General features: G+C 35.0%; 1 protein-coding gene across 2 annotated transcripts in view; it reads left to right on the forward strand.

Annotated features, from left to right (window-relative positions):
* Positions 1–23,358, forward strand: part of RPS6KA5 (ribosomal protein S6 kinase A5) — a 178,529-nt gene that overhangs the window by 109,926 nt on the left and 45,245 nt on the right. Inside the window, exons 6-7 of one of the 2 annotated variants that reach the window (XM_034992596.1) lie at positions 17,879–17,962; positions 20,099–20,202. In XM_034992596.1, coding sequence (XP_034848487.1) covers positions 17,879–17,962; positions 20,099–20,202 — 188 coding nt within the window. The other variant, XM_034992597.1, reaches the window with a different exon arrangement.

A 23,358-nucleotide genomic window follows, 5' to 3' on the forward strand; every position in this document is an offset into this window, starting at 1 on the left:
GATGGATGGATGGATGGATGGATGGATGGATGGATGGATGGATGGATAGATGGATGGATGGACGGACGGACGGATGGACTGACTAATAGATAAACAGACTCTATCTCAGAATTCCATATTCCTTTCCAACTCTTGTGCTCTTGTTGTCTGTCAGTATTTGTCTACACACTCTCTTTACTTATCCACATGTCACTCCTTAATCTGCTCCAGTTTGGCTTGCACACCTACTGACGAACTGTAAGCCTTCTTGTCAAGATCACTATTGACCTCAGTTTTAGATACTTTTTAGTCCTTTCTTACTTGACTACCTAGTAATGTTGAACTGGATATTGCCTCTCTCCTTGGCTCCTGTGACACCACGCTCCCCTGGCTTTCCTTCTATCTGTCACTGTCTTTTGCAGGCTCTTCGTCTTCTACCCAAGGGTTCCTCACAGTTCAGTACTAAGTACTCTTCTCTCTTTGTGCTCTCCTCTCTACCTTTATGCTGGTGATTCCTAAAAATATATGGCAACCCTGACCTCTCTTCTGAGCTCCAGATCCAAACATGCTTGTAATGTATTTCCATGTGATGCTCTCATAGACTCCTTGAGCTCAACATTTCCAAAATTGAACTAATCTTCCCCGGACCAAATATGCTTCTCTTTCAATATATTGCAGTTTTGTGTGTTACAAATTCTGCCCTCATTGGGTCTGGGAAATTTATTTCTATTAATATAGTCACATTATCCTATATTAATATGGACTATATTAATCTGAAAATAGATCATTTTTATCTATTTTCTAAGAAAAAGGGGAAAATTACTTAAAACCCATGCAGAGTGTCAGGGACTTTCAAACCCTTAAGGGTAATTTAGCAAAAAATATTCTGGAATATTAACTGATATTGCATAAGTGTGATTAATAAATGTTTATATCTATATCTATGTATAAAATACATATACTTTTAAAATAACAGTTTACGTTTCTGCTTATGGTGTAATATTCATCTCTCTGTGTATTTGTTAATTGAATAATTGAGCAAATATTAATTGAGTACTATATATCAGGTATTGTACTTACACCCTAGAAATATAGTGGTGAACATAACAAATTCCTTGTCCTAATGAGCCTATATTCTAGAGGTATTTGTCAAATATGCATTAATTAATTATTTCTAGATTATAGTTTGCTAAACTGGATTGTATACAGGATAAAATTGGTTTATTTTAGAAACTTTTAAAATCTTTTATATGATAATGAACACTTTCCAAATTTGATACTTTTCATGTGTTCTTTTCTCAATCATAGAATTTGATAAATCCCTTGAGATTCTGAGAATAAAAGAAGACATTTCTAAATATCTGCAGGCTAGTCTATGTCCTTCATAGGATCTCTTGAGTGTGCAATTCAAACATTTGTTGAGTTCCTACTGTGAGTCAGACAGTGCTGGTTTTGGGTATATGATTCTAACACTGAAGACTTTAAAGACATTTATTTTTGAAGAGTGTCTGTTTTTACCTGTTTATAAACAAATAATGTGAAAATGATACATTAATGTCCTATTAGTTACCCTATACTTACATATGGCATATACATTCTGTGTTTTCATAATTTCACACTGAACATTTAAAAATATCACAACAGATTATTAATGTGAATCTACAGGTAGCTAAATAAAACTAGCAGAAAAATAATGTCCCAACATTTAAAATAGAAGTAGCTAAACTAATTATAACATACTGCCATGGTAGCTATACTTTAAAGGAAAGGCCTATGGATTAGTGACTCTTTTCTCTTTCCAGAAAATAGAAAAGTACACCTTTGCTTAGTTAAGAGAATGTTGTTCATTAATTTTTGAACATATAAGTGGCCTTTGTGTATAGTGGATAGAACATGTATTGAAGGAAGAGGATCTTTTTCAGGTCTCCCCTCTGTAGCTGTGTGACGTTGGGCAAGCAAGCCCTGGTCATTAGCCCTTCTCAGGTTTAGTTTCTTCATCGGTAAAATAATAGCTGTCATATCTAATTTATAGGATCATCATATCACACAATGAGTTGATGCTCATGAAATTATATTCTACAGTGTGAAGCAGTAAGTAAATATCAGTTTCTATGTGTAAGACATACTGTTCAAATTTTAGATTACTGTGAACAAAACTAAAATATACAAATGAGAATCTTAAATTACTCTCCCTTTTCTGAATTGTAGGAAAGTTTTAAATTATGCCTTTAGTAAATGCCTAGTTAATAATGTCATTTGCAGTATTCTGCTGCTGTGACATATATATCTCAAGATGCCTAGGTGAGCTTCAGGATCCATAAAGAGCATGTTTGCTTTAGGAATCAGATAACCCTACTCTTTCAGGAAGCTTTTTAGTTACTTCTGTCCCCTTCCTCAATTGATTCGCAGTGATATATGTTGACAATTCTTTTCACGTGCATATCCTCCTAAAGAATGTATTAGGTTGGGACACCTGGGTGGCTCAGTCGGTTAAGCGGCTGCCTTCGGCCCAGGTCATGATCCCAGGGTCCTGGGATCGAGTCCCACATCGGGCTCCTTGCTCAGCAGGGAGCCTGCTGCTCCCCCTGCTTGTGTTCACTCACGCGCTCTCTCTCTCTCTAATAAATAAATAAAATCTTTTAAAAAAATGTATTAGGTCTCTGTAAATAAGTCCTATCAGTCATTCACCCAAATCAGTGACTCTGGGATAATTTTAGTTATTTTAGGGTAAACGTTGAGAGGAAGTGTTGGGAAAACAGGAGATCTAGGGGCGCCTGGGTAGCTCAGTCGTTAAGTGTCTGCCTTCGGCTCAGGTCATGATCCCAGGGTTCTGGGATCGGCCCCGCATCGGGCTCCCCGCTCAGTGGGAAGCCTGCTTCACCCTCTCCCACTCCCCCTGCTTGTGTTCCCTCTCTCGCTGTGTCTCTCTCTGTCAAATAAATAAAATCTTTAAAAAAAAACAACAAAACAGGAGATCTAGAAACCAGTCAGAGCATTTTTCCATTGCCCCAATCTTTCTTCTACTTAAACAGTATTACAATATACAGATGCTAGCACATTAGTTTTAGCCATGTTTGTAAAGTTCTTCTGCCAGATATTGGAGTGGATCCCTTACATTTGGTCAGGAGGAGGGGAAGGAGATAGACAGGGCTTTGCCCTCAGATGTCTACCTCATAGATTCCTTTATAACTTTTCTTACAGTAGAAATTATTGGCTCTGGTAAGATTTATTGTAATACTCTTTCTAATTTTAAGACAAGTTCAATGCACAAGCTCAGAGGGTAGGTTTAATGTAAATGACATCACAGACCAGGCAGGGACAGCTTTTGAGTGGAGATTCTTTTCACAGAAACTTCTATAATATATATTCCATTTGTTCAAATCAGGTTAAATATATGTAATTTTTATTTACTTGTAAATTATATTTAGCAGTCACATTATTCTATATTAATATGGACCGTATTAATCTGAAAATAGATCATTTTTATCTATTTTCTAAGAAAAAGGGGAAAATTACTTAAAACCCATGCAGAGTGTCAGGGACTTTCAAACCCTTAAGGGGAATTTAGCAAAAAATATTCTGGAATATTAACTGATATTGCATAAGTGTGATTAATAAATGTTTATACCTTCCAAATCTCTAATTTTTTATGTTATGAAATATATAAATATAATAAAATATTAAAAATGATAGAATCTCTGCACCCACTATTCACATTTACAATTATAAACATTTTGCATTTTTTCCCACTCATTCAGCAAATATCAATTAAATGTCTTCTGTGATCCAGGCACTCTTCTATCTGGTATTGAAATCTAGCAATGAACAAAATAGAAAAAAATCTTTCCTCTAGACAGGGAGGCAGCCAATAACAAGTAAATGAGTAAAATATATATGAAATATGTTAGATATTGGGAAGTTACAAGAAGACAAATACACTAGGAAAAAGGGATAGGGAGTTTTAGGGTGAGAAATCGTTGCACTTTTTTTTTTTAAAAGAGGGGGTGGGAGAGGCAGAGGGAGAGAATCTCAAGCAGACTCTGTGTTGAGCGCAGGGCCCAACACAGGGCTCGACCTCACAACCCTGAGATCATGACCTGAGCTGAAATCAAGAGTCAGACACTTAACAGACTGAGCCACCCAGACACCCAAAAAAGTTGCACTTTTAAATGAGGTTCAGGGATGGTCTTGCTGAGAAGATGACAGTTGAATAGAGACATGAAGGAAGTGAGAGTGTGAGCCATATCAGTATCTTAGGAAAGAGATTTTTAGGCAGAGAGATCAGCTGGTGTGAAAGATCCAAGGTGGGAATATGCCTGGGCTGTTTGTGGAACAATGAGGAATACAGTGTACATGTATAGAGTGAGTGAGGCTCAGAGTAGCAGGAAGTAAGGGCGTGGAGGTGCATGCAGGGCACTGAAGACTGTTGTGAGGACTGTGACTTCTTTTAGTGAAATGGAGGACATTGGAAAGTTTGGAGTAGAGGAGTGAGATAATCTGACTTATTTTAGAAAAGTAATTTTGTTTGCCAAGTATGAAATTCTTTTGGTGGGACAAGTCTGGAGACATGGAGACCAGTTAGGAAACTGTTGCACTAATCCTAGCAAGAGATGGTAATGCTTTAGACCGTGGAGTGGCAGAGTAAGTTGTAGTAAGTAGTCAGATTTTAGATATATTTTGACATTAGGGATAATGAAATTTCTTGATGGGTTGGACGTGGGATGTGAGAGAGCAAGAGGAATCAGGGGATCCCTAAGGTTGTTGGCCAGAGTGGCCGAAAAGATGAAGTTGCTATCAACTAACATGGCGTGGGCTTCTGATGGAAAGATTTCGGGTAGGTAGAAGAGTGCATTTGAGCAGCTTGAATTTGAGATGACTATTAGACTTACAGAGATGTCTAGTGGGCAGTAGGAGATTTGAGTCTGGAGTTTGCGGGAGAAGTCTCATGTAGAGATATAAATATGGAATTTGCCAGTATATAAGTAATATTTAAAATCATGAAAATGAAGGAGAGGGGCGCCTGGGTGGCTCAGTCAGTTAAGCGTCTACCTCCAGCTCAGGTCATGATCCTGGGGTCCTGGGATTGAGCCCCTGCATCGGGCTCCCTGCTCAGTGGGGAGTCTGCTTCTCCCTCTCAATCTCCCTCCCTGCTCTCTCTCTCTCTCAAATAAATAAATAAAATATTTTTAAAAATTGGAGGAGAATATCAACAGAGTAAGTACAGATAGGAAAGAAAAAGGGACAAAGCTCTGAACCCCAGGCTACTCTGACACTGAGAGTAAAAAGAGGAGGAGGCGCCAGCAAAGGAGACTGGGAAAAAGGGACTGGGAAACTGGAAGAAAATAGGCAAGTGTGTTGTCTTGGGAGCCAAGTGAAGAAATGTTTCTAGGATGAACGCGATCAACTATGTCAAATACTGTTTAGGACAAATTAGGACAAATAAGGTGAGGACTGGAGATTGAGCATTGGCTCAATCTAAATCTCAGGAGAGAGAGAACGGGAATAGACATATTGTCCTCCACAACCTAAGGCTCTTGGGGTTTTCTGTAAACAGGAATAGTGACATCGTGTGGGGAGGACAGCAGAGGATGGAGTGGGGTCAAGAGAGGTCTTTTTATTTTAAGGTGGGAGAAATGGCAGACATCATATGCTGGTTGACACATTCCTGGAAAGGAAGTGGAGGTCAATAGAATAATGATAGAAGGGAGAGGATTGCTGGAACACTGACCTTGGGAGGGATAAACTCAGTGCGTAAGTGGGGAAGCTGCCCTCAGCCAGTGGCCTGGTCAGTTCATCCTTAGGGAGAGAGAAGGGTGAGTTCCTGGGCCCAGATGCACATGGCTGTCAAGAAGTGGTAATGGGAGCTTATGGAATGTCTTTTCTGATTGCTTCTATGTTCTCACTGAAAGTGAGGAAGGAAAAGGAGACATGGGAGTTTGAGGAGAGAGGAGAAGATATAAAATAAGTAGCCACATCTGTGGGAGAGTGAATGGATTAGGAAATGAGTGTGTTTGCTGGACAGCATTGAAGGCCTACTTGAGGCTCATGGTCATGGATTTAAAGTGAAACTGGTCAGCCTGATTCTATGTTTTGCTCCAACCACATTTAGCTTAACAAGCGCAGGCAAAGAGTAGATGGTGTGTTGAATTTAATCTTGTTTTAGTACCCCTACTTCATATGTATATATCCATAAACTATATACACTGTTAGCTTATGTTCCTAAAATGTACATAAATGGCATATCATATTGCAAAGTATTTTATTTGACTTATTTTTGAAATTTATCTAAGTTGATAAATATGAATCTGTTTCATTAATTTAGCTTCTGTATAATATTCTTTTAAATGAATTATCTAGTTTACTTCTCCATTCTCCTACTGAGATACATTTAGGTCTCTGTGTTTTCTTAGTGTTGCAATTTTTTTCCGATATTATTGGTTTTCTGCAGTTCTTTAAATATTCTAGGTACCCATAATTTGTAATTATATACTTTATTTCTTTTCCAAGTCTTTCACTTGTCTTTAATGGTATTTTTGCCATCATCAGATTTGACATTTTAATAAAATCAAATTTACTAATCTTTTCGTATTTACATTAGATTATTTTTAAAATTTTAATTGTAAAATACACATAAAAATTATCATCTAAACTATTTTTAAGGGTACATCAGTAGTATTAACTATATTCACAGTATTGTACAACAGGCCTCTAGAAATGTTTTATCTTGAAAAACTCAACTCTATACCCATTGAACAACAACTCCCCAGTTTTCCCTCCTCCTAGCTCCTGGCAACCACCATTCTATTTTGTTTCTGTGAGTTTGACTACTTTAGATACCTAACATAAGTAGAATCATACAGTATTTATCTTTTTGACTGGCTTACTTCAGTTAACATAATGTCTTCAAGGTTTATTAGTGTTGTAGTACGTGATGGGATTGCCTTCTTTTTTAAGGCTAAGTAATATTATAATATATGTATATATCATACTTTGTTTATCCATTCATCCACTAATGGACATTTGGGTTGCTTCCCCATATTGGCTATTGAGAATAATGCTGCCATTGAACATAGGTATACAAATATCTCTTTGAGTTAATGCTTTCAAGTTCTTTTGGATATATATCCAGAAGTAGAATTGCTGGATCATATGATTATATTATTTATTTTCCCCCGTGATAATTTTATTTTTAATTTTTTTTGAGGAACATCCGTATTGTGTCCCATAGAGGCTGCACCGTTTTACATTCCCACCAACAATGTGCAAGCATTCCAGTGTCTCCACATCCTCACCTATACTTAATATTTCTGCCCTTTTGATAGCAGTCCTCGTAACGAGTGTGAGGTGATACCTCATTATAGCTTTTATTTGCATTTCTCTCATGATTAGTGGTGTTGCACATCTTCTCATGTGCTTGTTGGTCTCTTGTTTATCATCTTTGGAAGAATGTCTGTTGAAATTCTTTGCCTAGTTTTTAATCAGGTTATTTGCTTTTTTCTTGTTGAGTTGTAGTTCTTAATATATTCTGGATATTAACCACTTATCAGATATGAGATTTGTTAATTTTCTCTCCTGTTCTGTAGGTTGCCTTTTCACTTTGTTTCCTTTGATGCAAGGAAGTTTTTAATTTTGATATTGTCCCATTTGTCAGCTTTTAAGCCAGCGTTGGTGGTATAGTGGTGAGCATAGCTGCCTTCCATTTGTCAGCTTTTGTTGCTTGTGCTTTTGGTATCATATCCAAGAAATAATTGCTAAATCCAGTGTCATGAAACTTTCCCTCTGCTTTTTCTTCTAGGAGCCTTATAGTTTTAGGTCTTACATTTAGGTCTTTAGTCCATTTTGAGTTAACTTTTGTATTGGTATAAAGTAAGGGTCCGACTTCATTCTTTTGCATGCAGCTGTCCACATTTTTCCCAGCATCACATGTTAAGGAGACCATCCTTTGCTCATCATGCAGTCTTGACACCCTTGTTGAAGACCATTTGACTGAATGCACTGTAAGGTTTATTTCTGGGCTCTCTATTTTTTTCCATTGCTCTGTATGCCTGTCTTAATTCCACTACCAAGATGTATTGTTTACTGTAGCTTTGTAATATATTTTGAAATCAGGAAGTGTGACACTGCCAACTTTGTTCTTCTTTCCCAAGATTGTTTGGCTATTCAGGGTCCCTAGAGATTTCGTATCAATTTTAATATATTTTTTTATTTTTGCAAAAAAATGCCATTGGGATTTTGAAAGGAATTACATTGACTCTCTAGATTACTCTGGGTAGTATGGACATTTTCAAATATTATGTCTTCTAATCAACAAGCAGGTGATATCTTTCCTTTTATTTCTCTCTTCCTTAATTCCTTTCACAATATTTTATCATGTTCATTGTCAGGTCTTTTGACTTCTTGGTTAAATTAATTCCTAAGCATTTTATTATTCTTGATCCTACTTTAAATGGGATCTTTTCCCCTTAATTTTTTTTGGATTGTTCATTGTTAGTGTAAAGAAATATAACTGATTTTTGTATGTTGATCTTGTATCCTGTAACTTTGCTGTATGTGCTTATTCTAACAGTTTTTTGTGTGGACTCTTTAGGGTTTTCTTCATATAAGATTATATAATCTACAAGCAGAGATAATTTTATTTCCTCCTTTCAGATTTGGATATCTTTTTTTTTTTTTTTTTTTTTTGGCCTAACTGCTCTGGCTAGGACTTCTAGTGCTATATTGAATAGAAGTGGTAAGAGCAGCCTTACCTTGTTCCTGATTTTAGAGGAAAAGCTTTCAGTTTTTGACCATTGAGTGTCATGTTTACTGTAGGCTTTTCATATGTGGCCTTTACTATGTGGAGGTATTTTCTTTCTATTCCTTCTTTGTTGTTGAGTGTTTTTATCATGAAAGGGCGTTGAAGTTTGTCAAATGCTTTTTCTGCATCAATTGAAGTGATCATGTTGTTTTTGTTCTTCATTCTGTTAATATGGTGTTTTACACTGATGATTGACTTTCAAGTCTTGAACCATCCTTGCATTCCAGGAATAAGCCTCACTCAGTCATGTCACATAAACCTTTCAATGTGCTGTTGAATTTGGTTTGCTAGTATTTAATTGGGATTTTTGTATCAGTCTTCATCAGAAATATACGGCTGTAGGTTTCTTGCAGTATCTCTTGCTGACTTTGGTATCAGAGTAATGCTGGCCTTATCCAATGAGTTTGGAAGTGTTCTCTTCAGTTTTTTGGAAAATTGAGGAGGATTGGTCTTACTACTTCTTTAAATGTTTTTTTAGAATTTTCCTGTAAGCCATTTGGTCCTGAGCTTTTCTGGGAGGAGGTTTTTGATTGTTGATTCACTCTCCTTACTGATTATGTGTCTGTTCAGACTTCCTATTTCTTCATGATTCAGTCTTGATATATTGTATGTTTCTAGGAGTTTATCCATTCTAGATTATCTAGTTTTTGGTGTATAATTGTTCATAGTAGCTTCTTCTAATGTCTTCTCTTTCATTTCTGATTTTATTTATTTGAATCTTCTCTCTCTTTTTTTTAATCTAGCTAAGATTTTGTCAGTCTTGTTGATATTTTCAAAAAACCAACTCTTATTTTGTTAAATTTTTTTCTACTCTAGGTTTCATTTATTTCTGGTCTACTTATTTCTTTCCTGCTGCTAACTTTTGGTTTAGTTTGTTCTTTTTCCAGTTCCTTGAGGTATAAAATTGGGTTGTCAATTTCCTTGAATTTTTTAAAACAAAATCTCTTTTTATCTCAATGCAGTAAGATATTTGCTTTTCTTTTAAAAATTGGCACAATAAAATTTTTAATTACTAGGAATTAATTTTTTTTAAAGATTTTATTTATTTATTTGACAGAGAGAGACACAGTGAGAGAGGGAACACAAGCAAGGGGAGTGGGAGAGGGAGAAGCAGGCTTCCTGCGGAGCAGGGAGCCCGATGCAGGGCTCGATCCCAGGACCTTGGGATCATGACCTGAACCAAAGGCAGACACTTAACGACTGAGCCATCCAGGCACCCCGGAATTAATTTTTGTATATAAAACAAAGTGGGGATCTTATTTTATCTCTTTTTATAGATTAACCCAGCTGACTAAACTATCATCGAATAGTCAGTTAATCTTTTCCCTACTGATTTGAAAGGTAACTTCTGTCATATGCCAAATTCTTGTACATGCCTTGGAGTCTATTTCTATTGCTATTTCTCTTCATTCAATTCCATTTGTCTGGATGCCTCTCTCTAAGTCAAAATAAAAAATCTTAAAGGCTATGAATTTGTAGTAAGTCTTGAATCTGGAGAGGTGAGATCTTTCTCCCCTTCACTTTTATCCTACCATTCTCTCCTCCTTTCGTCTGACTCTTCACTGTATTCTCTATTCTTGATCTTTCGTTCCTCCATGTGAATTAATGGAATTGAATTTATAAATTAATCTGGAAATAACTGTGATCTTTGGATACTGAATCTTCCTATCAGCTAATTAGCATAAATGAATATTCATGCTTTCCCATTTATTTAGTTATCTTTTATTTCCTTCAATAAGTAATGCTTTATACTTATATTATTAGATTTATTTCCATTAACTTTATAATTTTTATTCCTGTCTACAAAAATTAGAATATTTATGGTTTTTGGGGCAACACATAAGAATGTTGCTGATCTTGTAGATAGCAATGTTGCTGAATTCATGTTCCACTACAGATTCACTTGGATTTTTTATGTAAACGACTATATTAAGAGAAAAAATCTGAACCACCTTGTCACTAATGATGGCTTTATATCTTTGTGATTCTCATTATTTTTACTTTGTATGTGTTTGTGGGTGGATGGTTTGGTTTGGCTTTATTCTGTCTACTTTTATTTGTGTGTACTCTTGCTTTTTACTTTAAGGCTACATGTCTTGGGTTTTACAATTTAGTATGGTATTTACTCTAGGTTTTTGATAGATGAATTATATTCTTAGTTTCTAGTTGTTTACTGATATAAATTCTTATGGTTTTTCTCTTTGGTCACCTACTGTTGTGAGTTATATTAATAGAATTTGTTGTTGAATGTTAAACCATCTTTCAATTCTTGGAACAAACTTTACTTTCTGTTTTGTTGTTGTTGTTTTATACTTTACTGGATTTTGTTTGCTGATATTTTATTTAGGACTTTATTGTCAAGTTGACCTGTAATTTTCTTTTCTAATATTACATTTGTCTGATTTTGGTTTCGAACTTATACTAACATCATGAAATGAATTTAGAATCATGTATGTAGATAGAAATCCTATTCCTCTGAATATTTCCTCTTAATGCACCTCTATAACTATCAATCAGGGTGTATATTTTTTTTCCCACCTCCTAAGTGAGTGTGAGTAGCTTTTCAAATACTTATTTAATTCTTTAAAAATATTTATAATAATATTTAGGTTTTCAGTTTCTTCTTGAGTCAATTTTGGTAAGTTATGTTTTTATAGAAAATGTTAATATTTTTTCTTTTTAAGTTCTTTGGCATCACGTTCATAGAATTCATTTATTTTTGAATAATATGAGTGTAGTAATATTTCCTTTTAAATTATTAATATTATTGATCTGTAACTTTCCTCTCTTTTTCTCTTTGTCAGTGTGCTAGAAATTTGCCTATTAGTCTTTTCCAAGAAACAGCTTTTGTCAAGCTTCTCATTTTTTCCATTTCTTTGCTGATGTTCCTTTATTACTTTGTTTCTTTTACTTTTTGAGTTTTTCTTTCATATGCTTTTTCTAAACTTTTGAGTTGGACCTCCAGCTCACTAACACTTAATCTTTTCATTTTTAATAAAACTGAATTTTAAGAACAGCTTTAGCTATATCTCACAAGTTCTGATATATGGCATGTTTACTGTTACTCTAATAGTCTCATATTCATAGTGTTTTTTCTTTGGGCCATGAATTATTTAGAAATAGGTTTTTAGGTTTTCAAATATATTGATTTTTTGGTTATCTGTTTGTAAATGAGTTCTAATTTTATTGCTTTCTGTTTGGAGAACAAACTATATATGATCTTATTTCTGTGGAATTTGAGATTTGCTTTGTAACCTAGTACATGGTTAATTTCTGTTAATATGACATGTATGCCTGAAAAGAATGTGTATTCTCTGCTATAAAAGTTTTTTGTATTCTCATAACATCATGCAAATCTTCGATAGCTTCACTAATTATTTTCCTGCTTGATTGGTCAGTTATAAAAGAGATATGTTGAAATGCCCATTACAGTTGTGGTTTTGTCCATTTCTTCTTGAAGAGCTCTCCATTCTTGCTTTATATAGTTTAAGGCTTTTCAAAAAATATTGAGGGTATTCAGGTTTGGAATAGTATTATTTCCCTAGTGAAATGTTCCTTTTATTATTATGTGATAACTCTACTGAATTTTAATAATCCTTTTTGCCTTAAAGTTTATTTTCCTGCTTTTAATAAAAGTACTCCAGCTTTCTATTGGTTAGTGCTGGTCTGTTATATCTTCTTTTTCCATCTCTTTACTTTCAATATTTCTTTGTCATTATGTTTTAGGTGTGCCTTTTGTAAATAACATATAGCTGGATTTTGTTTTTGATCCAGAGAGTTTCTATCTTTTAACTGGTGAGTTAAATCTGTATATTATGATTACTGATATATTTTTACTTATTTCTCTTATCTTGCTATGTGTTTCTCTTTATCACAATTTCTCTTTGCTTTTCCCTCTCCTTTCCTATTTAGATTATTAGGATTTCTTTATTTCATTTCTCCGTAATGGTCTAGAAGTTATATATACTCTATTTCTATTCTTTTAGTGGTTATTACCTTGAAATTTTTAACTTATATACTGACTTAACAATTATGTCTGTAATTGTCATGACCACTACAAGAACATGGAATGTTTTAACTTCAATTATCCATCTCATTTTCTGTGTTATTGTTACTTATTATTTGGTCCCACGTTGTGTTATATTTCCCAAATTAATCATTATTCTATAATTTTCATTTTATAAATTCAGTACTTGTTCAGGATTTTCTCACATTTACCGGTTTTCTCTGTTCACTATTGCTTCTTAGAACTTAACTCTTTTCTTGTGAGTTCAGTTTATTTCTGAAGTGCCTCCTTTAGATGTCTTTTTAACAATGCTTAATGAATAGTAAACTCCCTTTGTCTTAAAATGCCTTTATTTTGGATTGCATATTCATTGTTAATTTAGCTATCATAGATATATCTGGTTATGGAGTGGTTTATCTTTTTATTTTAAAATAAAACATGCAAAAACAAAAAATAAATGTACAGATTAGGGGTTATTATAAGGCAAACACTTATAACCATCACTCACGTTAAGAAATAAGAATTTGCCACTCATGGGTATATTTTTATTTAGTTTGCTTGGGACTTTTGCAGTATTTTCTCAAATATATCTTCTAGTTTGCAGATTCTCTCTTTAGTTGTGTCTACTCTGTTTAATCAGCCTGTTTTTTATTACTGTATTTTTTTCATTTATATAGTTCTATTTGCTTTTTCTTATCTTTCTAATCTTTTCTGTACTGATATGTTGTTTTATGGATATTGTCCTTCATGTCTTTCATCTTTTACAACATACTAATCTTTTATAGATTGTTGTTCTAGTATTTCAAGTAATCCTTCTGTTTGGTTTGAGGAGTCCAGTTCACATATTTAGAAATTTTGAGACTCAAGGGCTTTCTGTATGTGAACCCTGATCCAGCTAGGTTGTGGAAATTTCTCTGGTTCTGTCATGTGTTCCAGAGTAGCACCATGTTGACCAGATTTTCTCACTTCCCCATACCATGGAGGACAAGAATAAATTCAGGCCCTAAATCTACAAGAGGCACAAGCCTCGGGATTTGATTTCACAAGGGCAATATTTATGTGTTTGTTTTCTAAGCTAAGGCCCTCCCTTTGTGCGGCTGCAGCATAGGTCGTATGCCTACCTCACTGGTTTTCTGCACCCTCTTCATGGCTGGCATCTAGGGATTCCCCTTTCTTTCTTGTGAACACAGTCATAGATGATTAGCAGTACAATATTTACTTCTTTTATTTTATTTATTTATTTATTTTAAAGATTTTATTTATTTATTTGAGAGAGAGAATGAGAGACAGAGAGCACGAGAGGGAAGAGGGTCAGAGGGAGAAGCAGACCCCCCGCTGAGCAGGGAGCCCGATGCGGGACTCGATCCCGGGACTCCAGGATCATGACCTGAGCCAAAGGCAGTCGCTTAACCAACTGAGCCACCCAGGCGCCCAATATTTACTTCTTTTAAAAAATCAAACATTTCTAGATACTTGTGAGGAGATTTGTCAAAATTAGGATGGGAAAAAACACAAGAGGGAGAAACTTCTCATTGGTAAATTTATATTTAACTTACAAATTTATCATAAACAAGTAAGATCAGAATAAAACATTAGCAAATGAAAGCTAGGGATGATTTAACCTAGTATTTATTGAGAAATGCCTAAGAGTTTGGATTCTCCCTTAGAAGGAAACCAGTTTTTTGTCCAGTGCTATCTGATCTTTTTCTCTAAGGAACAGTGAAACCTCCTTGATCAGCTGATTACTTAAGCACAAGAATACTCTGTATTATCTGCCAGGATGGTACACACACACTGCTTTTACCATTTTTACATTCAAGTAAATTCTCATTCACAATCTTTTAACTCTGTGCTAGCTTTAATCAGTAATGTTGCTTATAAAATAGTGTGGACTTAAATGCTACATAGGTTGATTGCCTTTTCTCCTTGAGAGGAATATTACCATAAAAATACTTTGAACAAATAATAAACAACAGAATTTAGCTATGTTATCCTAGCCTTTTTATATCATAGTTCATAAAATATTACCTAGAAATATTTCCTGCCCCCACTACTGACCTTCCCCTGTCATACCTCATCAGTTTATCTTCTTGGTAGAATTATTTGAAAGGCATTTAGTTTACACTCCCAATAACATGCCTAGGCAGATAAACACAAATTGAAAAGTAAATTAGGGATATGTTTACAAATAAAAGATAAAACTCTTAGGAAGTCAAGGCTGATACACCATAAGTTAAAACCCAGAGGGAGCAACACTTCCACTGAGAAAGAGGAAGCAGATACAGAATTGCAGGAGGCTAAAATGGCAATGTTTTAAAATAACAGAGAAACTTAAGAAATGCTTTCTTCACTATTATTTCTCAGTGACTGGAATTTCCCAACACTTAGGCTTTAATTTTTCTGTCTCCTGGAATTTCAATCAGATAGATAATTATTATATTAATGTAGATACTACCTACTCCCTTCCACCACCACCACCCCCCAAAAATACATAAAACAAGCACAAAACAGAGAACCTAAAGTGAATTAAAAAGGAGCTCAAAAATCACACAGAGAAGGTAGACAATACCTCTTTGGGCACTTAATGTGGTTCTGAGCTTCCCCTCCGTTGAGACAATCCAGAACTGAGCTGCCATAGTTCTCATTGTCAGAGAAAGGAAGACATGGGAAGTAGTGGTGACTGTCAAACCTTTGTGGCACTTAATAAGATCTATGTGTTTCATATCCTCTTTACACTAAACTTATGAATATCTAGTGTTTTGAAGAAGAGAGTGCATATTTTCTTGATCCTCAGCTTGTTAAGTTTAATCATTGTCTCATACTTAGAAGGAAATGTGTCTAATTTCAAAATGGTTTGACATGGAGCTGCCTGTAAATGGAAGTGAACGTTTATATTTGCTAAAAAGACTAGTTTTCTAAATAAATAAAAACTAGAGAAGCAATCAGTCAAAACTCATTATCTTTTTTTTTTTTTTAAGGTTTTATTTATTTATTTGACAGAGAGATAGCGAGAGCAGGAACACAAGCAGGGGGAGTGGGAGAGGGAGAAGCAGGCTTCCCGCCGAGCAGGGAGCCTGATGCGGGGCTCGATCCCAGGACCCCGGGATCATGACCTGAGCCGAAGGCAGGCACTTAACCAACTGAGCCACCCAGGCGCCCCAAAACTCATTATCTTTTTACTCCTAAACCAGTTTGGAGAATTATTTTTTTCTTTTAGTATATCTAAACCTGATTTAGGATATAATGTTTTAAAGGTATCTTTTAAGATGAGATCAAATCATAAACACTCTTAGTAATTTTCATGTTTCTTTATGCCAGCTACACAGTGATTTTGGCTTATCCAAAAAAAGGCTATTGCATAATAAATAGTATATTAACTAAAAACACTGGTTTTATGAAGTTTGGGGTTTTTTTAAAAAGTAATTTTGTACTATTTCTTTTTTAATAATTCGGTAAACGGATGAATGCTTCCTAACACATTTTTCCTAAGCATGTCTAACAAAGTTAAAAATTATTCATTAACTTTTTATGCAGATATTAAATGGAATCAATTTTATTTAGCTTTAATTTTTCTAGTAGTTTAATACAAAATTAGCATTTGGTACTGAAATGATTAAGCAGAGAGATAATATTTGATATATGGTTTTTATTAGCTAGTCAATAACGTTGTTCTGCCAGGTAACAAAAAAGAAAATTTTCTGCAGATATAAGCATAAGTAAATTATTTCTTTTAGTTTCTGGGGATGTAATCTTTCAGCAAATGTAGCACATAAAAAGAAAGAAATGAATCTTAAACCGTATTAATTATATGACATATAATATATGTATATTATGATTAAGTAGTTTAAATACACTTTTACCAAAGTGTTTAAATAAATTCATTATATTTATTGTCTCTGTGCTTAACTTCCCCTAATAAAGTAAAGGACTTCTACTAATTCATTCTATAACATTGCTAGAGTAGTGTTCTTTACTTTTAAAATTGGTAAATAAGAGGAATGCTTATTTTTCTTAAAACCTTGATAGTGGAAGAAGAGTAAAGTGTAAATTGAAGTTTCCTTTAAAGTAATTTTGTAAAGGGGCGCCTGGGTGGCTCAGTTGGTTAAGCAACTGCCTTCGGCTCAGGTCATGATCCTGGAGTCCTGGGATCGAGTCCCGCATCGGACTCCCTGCTCAGCGGGGAGTCTGCTTCTCCCTCTGATCCTCCCCCCCCCATGCTCTCTGTCTCCCATTCTCTCTCTCAGATAAATAAATAAAAAATCTTTAAAAAAAAAAAGTAATTTTGTAAAATATTTTAATGGCTCCGAAGTGCCTTAAAAAGTTTCAGATACAGCCGTAAGAATGTATCTTGTCAAAGAGGAATTCTTTTTTCCCTATTTAATATATCTGTATAATAATTTAGATATTTACTCTCCTTTGTTTCAATGGAATGTCATAAGACACAATTGATCATTAAATCTAGACCTTTTTAAAGCTCTACAAAAGAGAAACAACTGTCTTTAAGAGACAATCCTTTTATAAAATAAAAACAATTTTGCGCATCATTACTGAACATATGATTGGCAGTGCCAAACCTAAACCAAATAAGGTGGGAAAAAATATTTTTCGTCGTTTTTCATCTTTGGGCTCCCTATTCTCCTTCTTAGAATTTGGTCTCTTTTTCCCCTTAAGGTTTCCCAGTGTTTTCCCAATCTTGCCTATCTGGAAATAAAGTACTGAAGTATTAGACAGTTCTTGTTACCCTACTAGGACTACTTGAAGTTTTACAAAAAGAATGGTACAAGAAACCAATAATGGAAATATACATACATACTGCAAAAAGGAAGAGTGGATGGATGGATGGATGGGTGTGTGGATGGATGGGTGGATAGATGGGAAGGTTTCAAGCAAAGGAAGTCTTTGGACAGGACATGCACCCAGGACTCACTATGTAGTGATGATCTGACCTGGTGAGAAGGGGGGAGTCTGTCAAATAGATTCTACCACTACTTTTCTACTGTGGTGTATCTCAACCACTAACATGTAATACTGACTTTTTTTTTTATCATTTGTCTGGTTTGAAATCAAATGCCTTTTTGTTTGTTTGACTGTTTAAGGCTGAAAGAGCATATTCCTTTTGTGGGACTATTGAATACATGGCACCGGATATTGTCAGAGGGGGAGATTCAGGACATGACAAGGTATGTTCTAGACTTCCTTATATCTCCATAAAATGTTTAATAAGAACCCTAGTTAATAACTCGGGTCCAGTCTCTTCATCAGAGCCCTCTTTCTGGTATTGTCTTACCTTCATTGTTTTCTCTCCTTTGCTTTGAATACATGAACAAATTATGATATCTAGAGTTTTAGAGGAAGAAGATAGACTTTGTTGATTATCTCTTCAACAGAAATAAGCATTGTAACAATCCTTGGAGAAAGAAAAAAATCCTGCATTCAAGATAGTCCAAGTTTGTTTTCCTTAAGCCCTCTAAAAACCTCACTTCCCTTTGTGCAAAGTAAAGATTGTAGAGGAAGCATCTTAAGCAGTTTTGTTATAAAATCTAGGTCACATATTTTTTCTTCCTGTATTAAAGGGTAAGATTTCTTTGGTGCCATCTTAATGCTTTTGCTGTATTAATAATTTTCTCCAAATAAGGAATTTTGACTATTTTTTTGTTCCTCATCGTCCCTTCTCCCTCATCCCCTTTCAAAATCCCACATATTCAGTCCAAATATCTTAAGTGTGGAGAATCTTTGGTCTCCTTACTAATAACTAATCATATACTTAAAGCCTGTTCTTCAAGTTGGTATGGTATTGGTTTCAGGCCATATGATTAGGAATCTGATTGTTGATCTGTATCATCTCAACAGCTGGTTTTAAATCCAACAGCAAAACATTCTGAGGGTCCTGACTCCGGTGGCAGTAAAACGGCTTGTATAAATAAAATAATTGAATTGCTGGTTTCATTTACTGCATGGTATTCTTTGAAACTGTTGTCCTCAACAGTTTAATAGGAATTTATAACTGTTAAAATTTGAAAATTACCTTCTACGACCTAATGTAACCAATTTTTAAGGATGAAAACCTTATAGAACCTCCAAGAATTCCTGTATACCTGAGTCTGGAATATAGCTAGTCAATAAATACTCTTTCCTGTTCGTGGAACACCTTGATGACTTTGAGGTAATTAAATGTGACAATATATGCAAAGCGCTTATCAGTGTACCTGGCTCCACACTGTTCCTTTTATGATTGCAGACAGCCTGATCATGTTTTATATGTCATCATTATGTATTTTCTTTAAAATAGCTCTAGGTCCATAAATTTTGCATCATCTCTCTGAAATCTTTGCCCTGAAATTTGGAAGCAGGGTTAAAAATTTTAGCATCCAGTTAATATCTCTTGGTATAAGCTTGTGTATTCAACAAATACTGAAATTTTGATTTGCCTAATTATAAAAGAACTAATGTCAGGGTTCTTTAAACTCTGCTCTCAGTTCAGGTAACTGCATTTATAAGTTGGTTTCCAATTTAGATCTCATTTTATTTTATATTATTTAAGTATCTTCATGTTTCCCACAATTGAAGACTCAAATAAATGAAGATGTATGTGATAGGTCCTATAAGAAGAATTGAAAATTTAGGTGGTTATGAAATATGGTATCATTAGATGGGATTTTTTCATTTTTGTTCTTTGAGTTCAAGGAATTTCATAATACTTATTGGAGCTAAATAATTAATAAAAATGCTGAATGTTCCTTTTCTTTTTTCCCCCATAATAAGTCTAAAGAGTTTACTTAAAATTTTTAAAATTTGGAGTGCCTGGGTGGCTCAGTTGGTTAAGCGACTGCCTTCAGCTCAGATCATAATCCCAGAGTCCCAGGATTGAGTCCCGGATCAGGCTGCCCACTCAGTGGGGAGTCTGCTTCTCCTTCTGACCCTCCCCGATCTCGTGCTCTCTCTCTCCCTTTCTCTGTCTCTCTCTCTCACTATCAAATAAATAAAATCTTTAAAAAATAATAGTAAAATAAAATTGAAAAAAAATTTTTTTAATTAACCAAAATAAAACCATTACTTAATGATTTAGGAAATAATGAAAGCACTTTTAGCCCCTTGATTGACTATCACTGTGTTTAAATTCTATTCTGAGAATACCCGGATATTTGTTCTCTAAATGTCTTTCTTGCAAGTGTTTAATTTAATACTTCTTACACAGAAAGCTATATACAAAATCTTCTTGTTAAAATATTTTTCAAATATATAGTTTTATTCTGTTCATTCTCCTTTCTTATAAAATATATATTCATATTCTATAAAATGATATTATTGTTTTATAGGCAGTTGACTGGTGGAGTTTAGGTGTTCTAATGTATGAATTACTAACTGGAGCATCTCCTTTCACTGTCGATGGGGAGAAGAATTCCCAAGCTGAGATATCTAGGTAAGACTTAACAAAATAAAATAAATGTATTGTTTTCTGAAAGAAACTTATCAAATTTCTGAAATTAAGGCTGATAGAAAAGATAATCTTTTAAATGAGGGTAGACAAAATAATGTTCAAGTGGTAAACTTCTATTTATATTCATATAGAATGTAGATATATAACATTTATATTTCTTTATATTTTATGTGCCCACTTAGATCTTAAGTCTCAAAAGGATAGTGTCAAATTTTTTATGCGATCCAAAGCACTTCATATATTATCTTAATCTAGCACATCATATATTGAGAAGTGTATTTGTTGGACATTTTTTCCCTACTGTATCCCGAATGTAATTTCTTTGCAAATAAAGAAAAAGTAGTGATATTTTCAACTCACGGATATATAGGCTCAATAGAAACAAATACCATAAAATCACCCTCCTGTAGGTTACCAGAGTAGCTTATTCTATTCTTTTCTTCATAGCTGCTGTCACAATTGCAGTGTTTCATATGTGTTCATAGTTACTTGAGTAACGTCTGTCTGTCCCACTAGATTGTAAGCTCTGTGAGAGCAAGGCGCATGTCTGGCTTTGACCTTCAGGATTGTATGCTCATGTGCCAGGACAGTGCTTACTGTGCAGAATTCAGTAAATATTTTTGGAATGAAATGGATTAATGAACAAATAAACGAATGGTGATAAAACATTATACTAATTACTAGTTATGTTTTTGTCCTATTTTTACTTGAATTTTATAACTTTGAGAACAGATATGACATTAAAAATTAAAAATTGAGACTTCCACCAAGATGGAATAACAGGGACCGGATTTACTTTCCTGCCTGAAACAATTTTTAAAATGGGCAAAATATATGAAACAGCACTATCGAAGACATGAGCATCTAGCAGTGAAGGACAGTGAACACAGAGAGACGGAAAATAAACGAGGTGAGCCCTCTGATCGCCCAGCTTACTGCCTTGAGAGAGTATCCAGGCTGCAACACAGGGAGGGGAGGCCCAGGCAGAGTTGAGGAGATGGAACTGAGTCCAGGAGGACCACGCAGCTAGAGTTTGCAGGGCAGAGTCAGAGGGACGTCCAGAGACTTGCAGAAGGTACCCCTTGGGTATTCAGTGAAGTATTGATAAGCACTCGTGTGTGAGGGAGCTACTCAGTATAGTTCAGATGTGATTTCTCTCTAAACTGATCTATAGATTCATCACAGTCACAATCCCAGCAGGCTGTTTTGGGGGTTTTTTTGTTTTGTTTTCTTTTGTTTTTCTGTAGAAGTTGACAACCTAAAATTCATAGAGGTATGTAGAGGACATAGAATTGCCAAATCACCTTTGAAAAAGTAGACCAAAGTTGATTTCAGGGCTTATAAGCTACACTAATTAGAACACTGTGGTGTTCATATTGAGATACACAAATCATCAATGAACTAGATTAGGAAGTCCGGAAACGAAACCACACAGATATAGACCATTGTTTCTGGGTTTTTTTGTTTTGTTTTGTTTTGTTTTGTTTTTTTACAAAGGTGCAAAGTCAGTTTGGTGGAGAAAAGATAGTCTTTTCAACAAATGCTAGAACCATTGGCTATCATATGGGGGGAGAATGAACTTCAATAAATACTTTGCACTTTATAGAAAAATTAAAAATAGATCATAGACCTAAATGTAAAATCTAAAACTACAACATTTCTGGAAGAAAACATAAAGGAAAATCTTTGTGACCTTGGGTTAGGCAAAGATTTCTTAGATAGGACACAAAAAGTGCAATCCATAAAAGAAAACACTGATAAATTGGACTTCATCAAAATTAAATACGTGTGCTCTTTGAAGGAAACCAAGAGAGTGGAAAGACAAGCCAGAGTGGGAGAAAATGACAAATCCTTCATCTGATAGATGACTGGTATCCAGAGTACATAAGGAACTCTCAAAACTCAAGGTGAATAAAAGCCCTCCATTTTGAAAAATGGGCAAAAGATTTTAACAGTTCACCAGAGAAGATCTATGAGCGGCAAATAAGCAGGTGAAAAGATGACCAATATCATTGGTCTTTAGGGAAATGCAGACTAAACCACGGTGAGGTGCCATTGTGTGCTCACTGGAGTGGCTACCAATGAAGAGTCGAATTGTAGCAGGGTTCTCTGGAGGAACAAAACCATTATGATTATGGAGGCTGAGAGGTCCCAGGATCTGCCGTCTGCAAGCTGGAGACCCAGTCCTGAAGATAAGAGGAGCCTGTGGGTGTAAATCCCAGTCCAGTGGCAGAAGACCAGCTTCCTATGTTAAGCAGGCAGGCAGCAAGGGGCTGAATCCTCTCTTCCTCTGCTTTTTTTTTTTTTTTTTTGTCTACTCAGGCCCTCAAGGGATTGGTTGCTGTCCACCCACCCTGGGGAGAGGATTCTACTTTACTGAGCCCACCAATTCAGATGCTAATTTCATTGAGAATACCCTCACAGATACACCCAAAGCAATGTTAAATTTGGGCAACCTGTAGCCCAGTCAAGTGACACTTTGGATTAACCATCACAAGTCCATCCCTGTCAGTTTGGCAGCCATGCACATCTCCTTAAACTGAACTTAATCTCCAAATAAAGAAAATAACGAGGTCATAATTCCACCAAACGTGATACAGCTATCCTACATACAATGGAAAACACACTAACCCCTTATATAAAATCCTTAACTGATGTTCGCTCTTCTTGAAATCCCATAACTTAGATACTATGATAAAAATTAACAGTACTTAAATGTCATGATATAAAGTCAATGCATCTTGTCTTACATGATAAAGGAATAAGAGAGGAAAGACAACAAAGACATATTGTAACATATATATTAAAATGATTTATGCACACGTATTCCTACACAGATATACTCATAACAAGAGGAGGAAGTACAGCGATTTTTGTAATGGTTATGGGGTCATAGGTGGTATTTATGACTACTTTCTTCCACTACCAACTCTGTATTCCCCTCATCTTCACCAGGTATCTTGTGGGATGACCCAGACAGTCAATCCTGAAGAAGCTGGGCCTTTAGTACTTCTGCCTAGATTGGGTTGTTATAGTTTTCAATTGACCTTAATCACAGGGCATGGTAATACTAATAGATATCCTAAGGGATCTCCTGTATTTCAGACACTCTTCCTTACTTTCATTGTGGAGTAGTAG

This window comes from Mirounga leonina, unplaced genomic scaffold (genome assembly GCF_011800145.1).
Source record: "Mirounga leonina isolate KUSES-001 unplaced genomic scaffold, KU_Mleo_1.0 Mir_82, whole genome shotgun sequence".
Taxonomy (NCBI): domain Eukaryota; kingdom Metazoa; phylum Chordata; class Mammalia; order Carnivora; family Phocidae; genus Mirounga; species Mirounga leonina.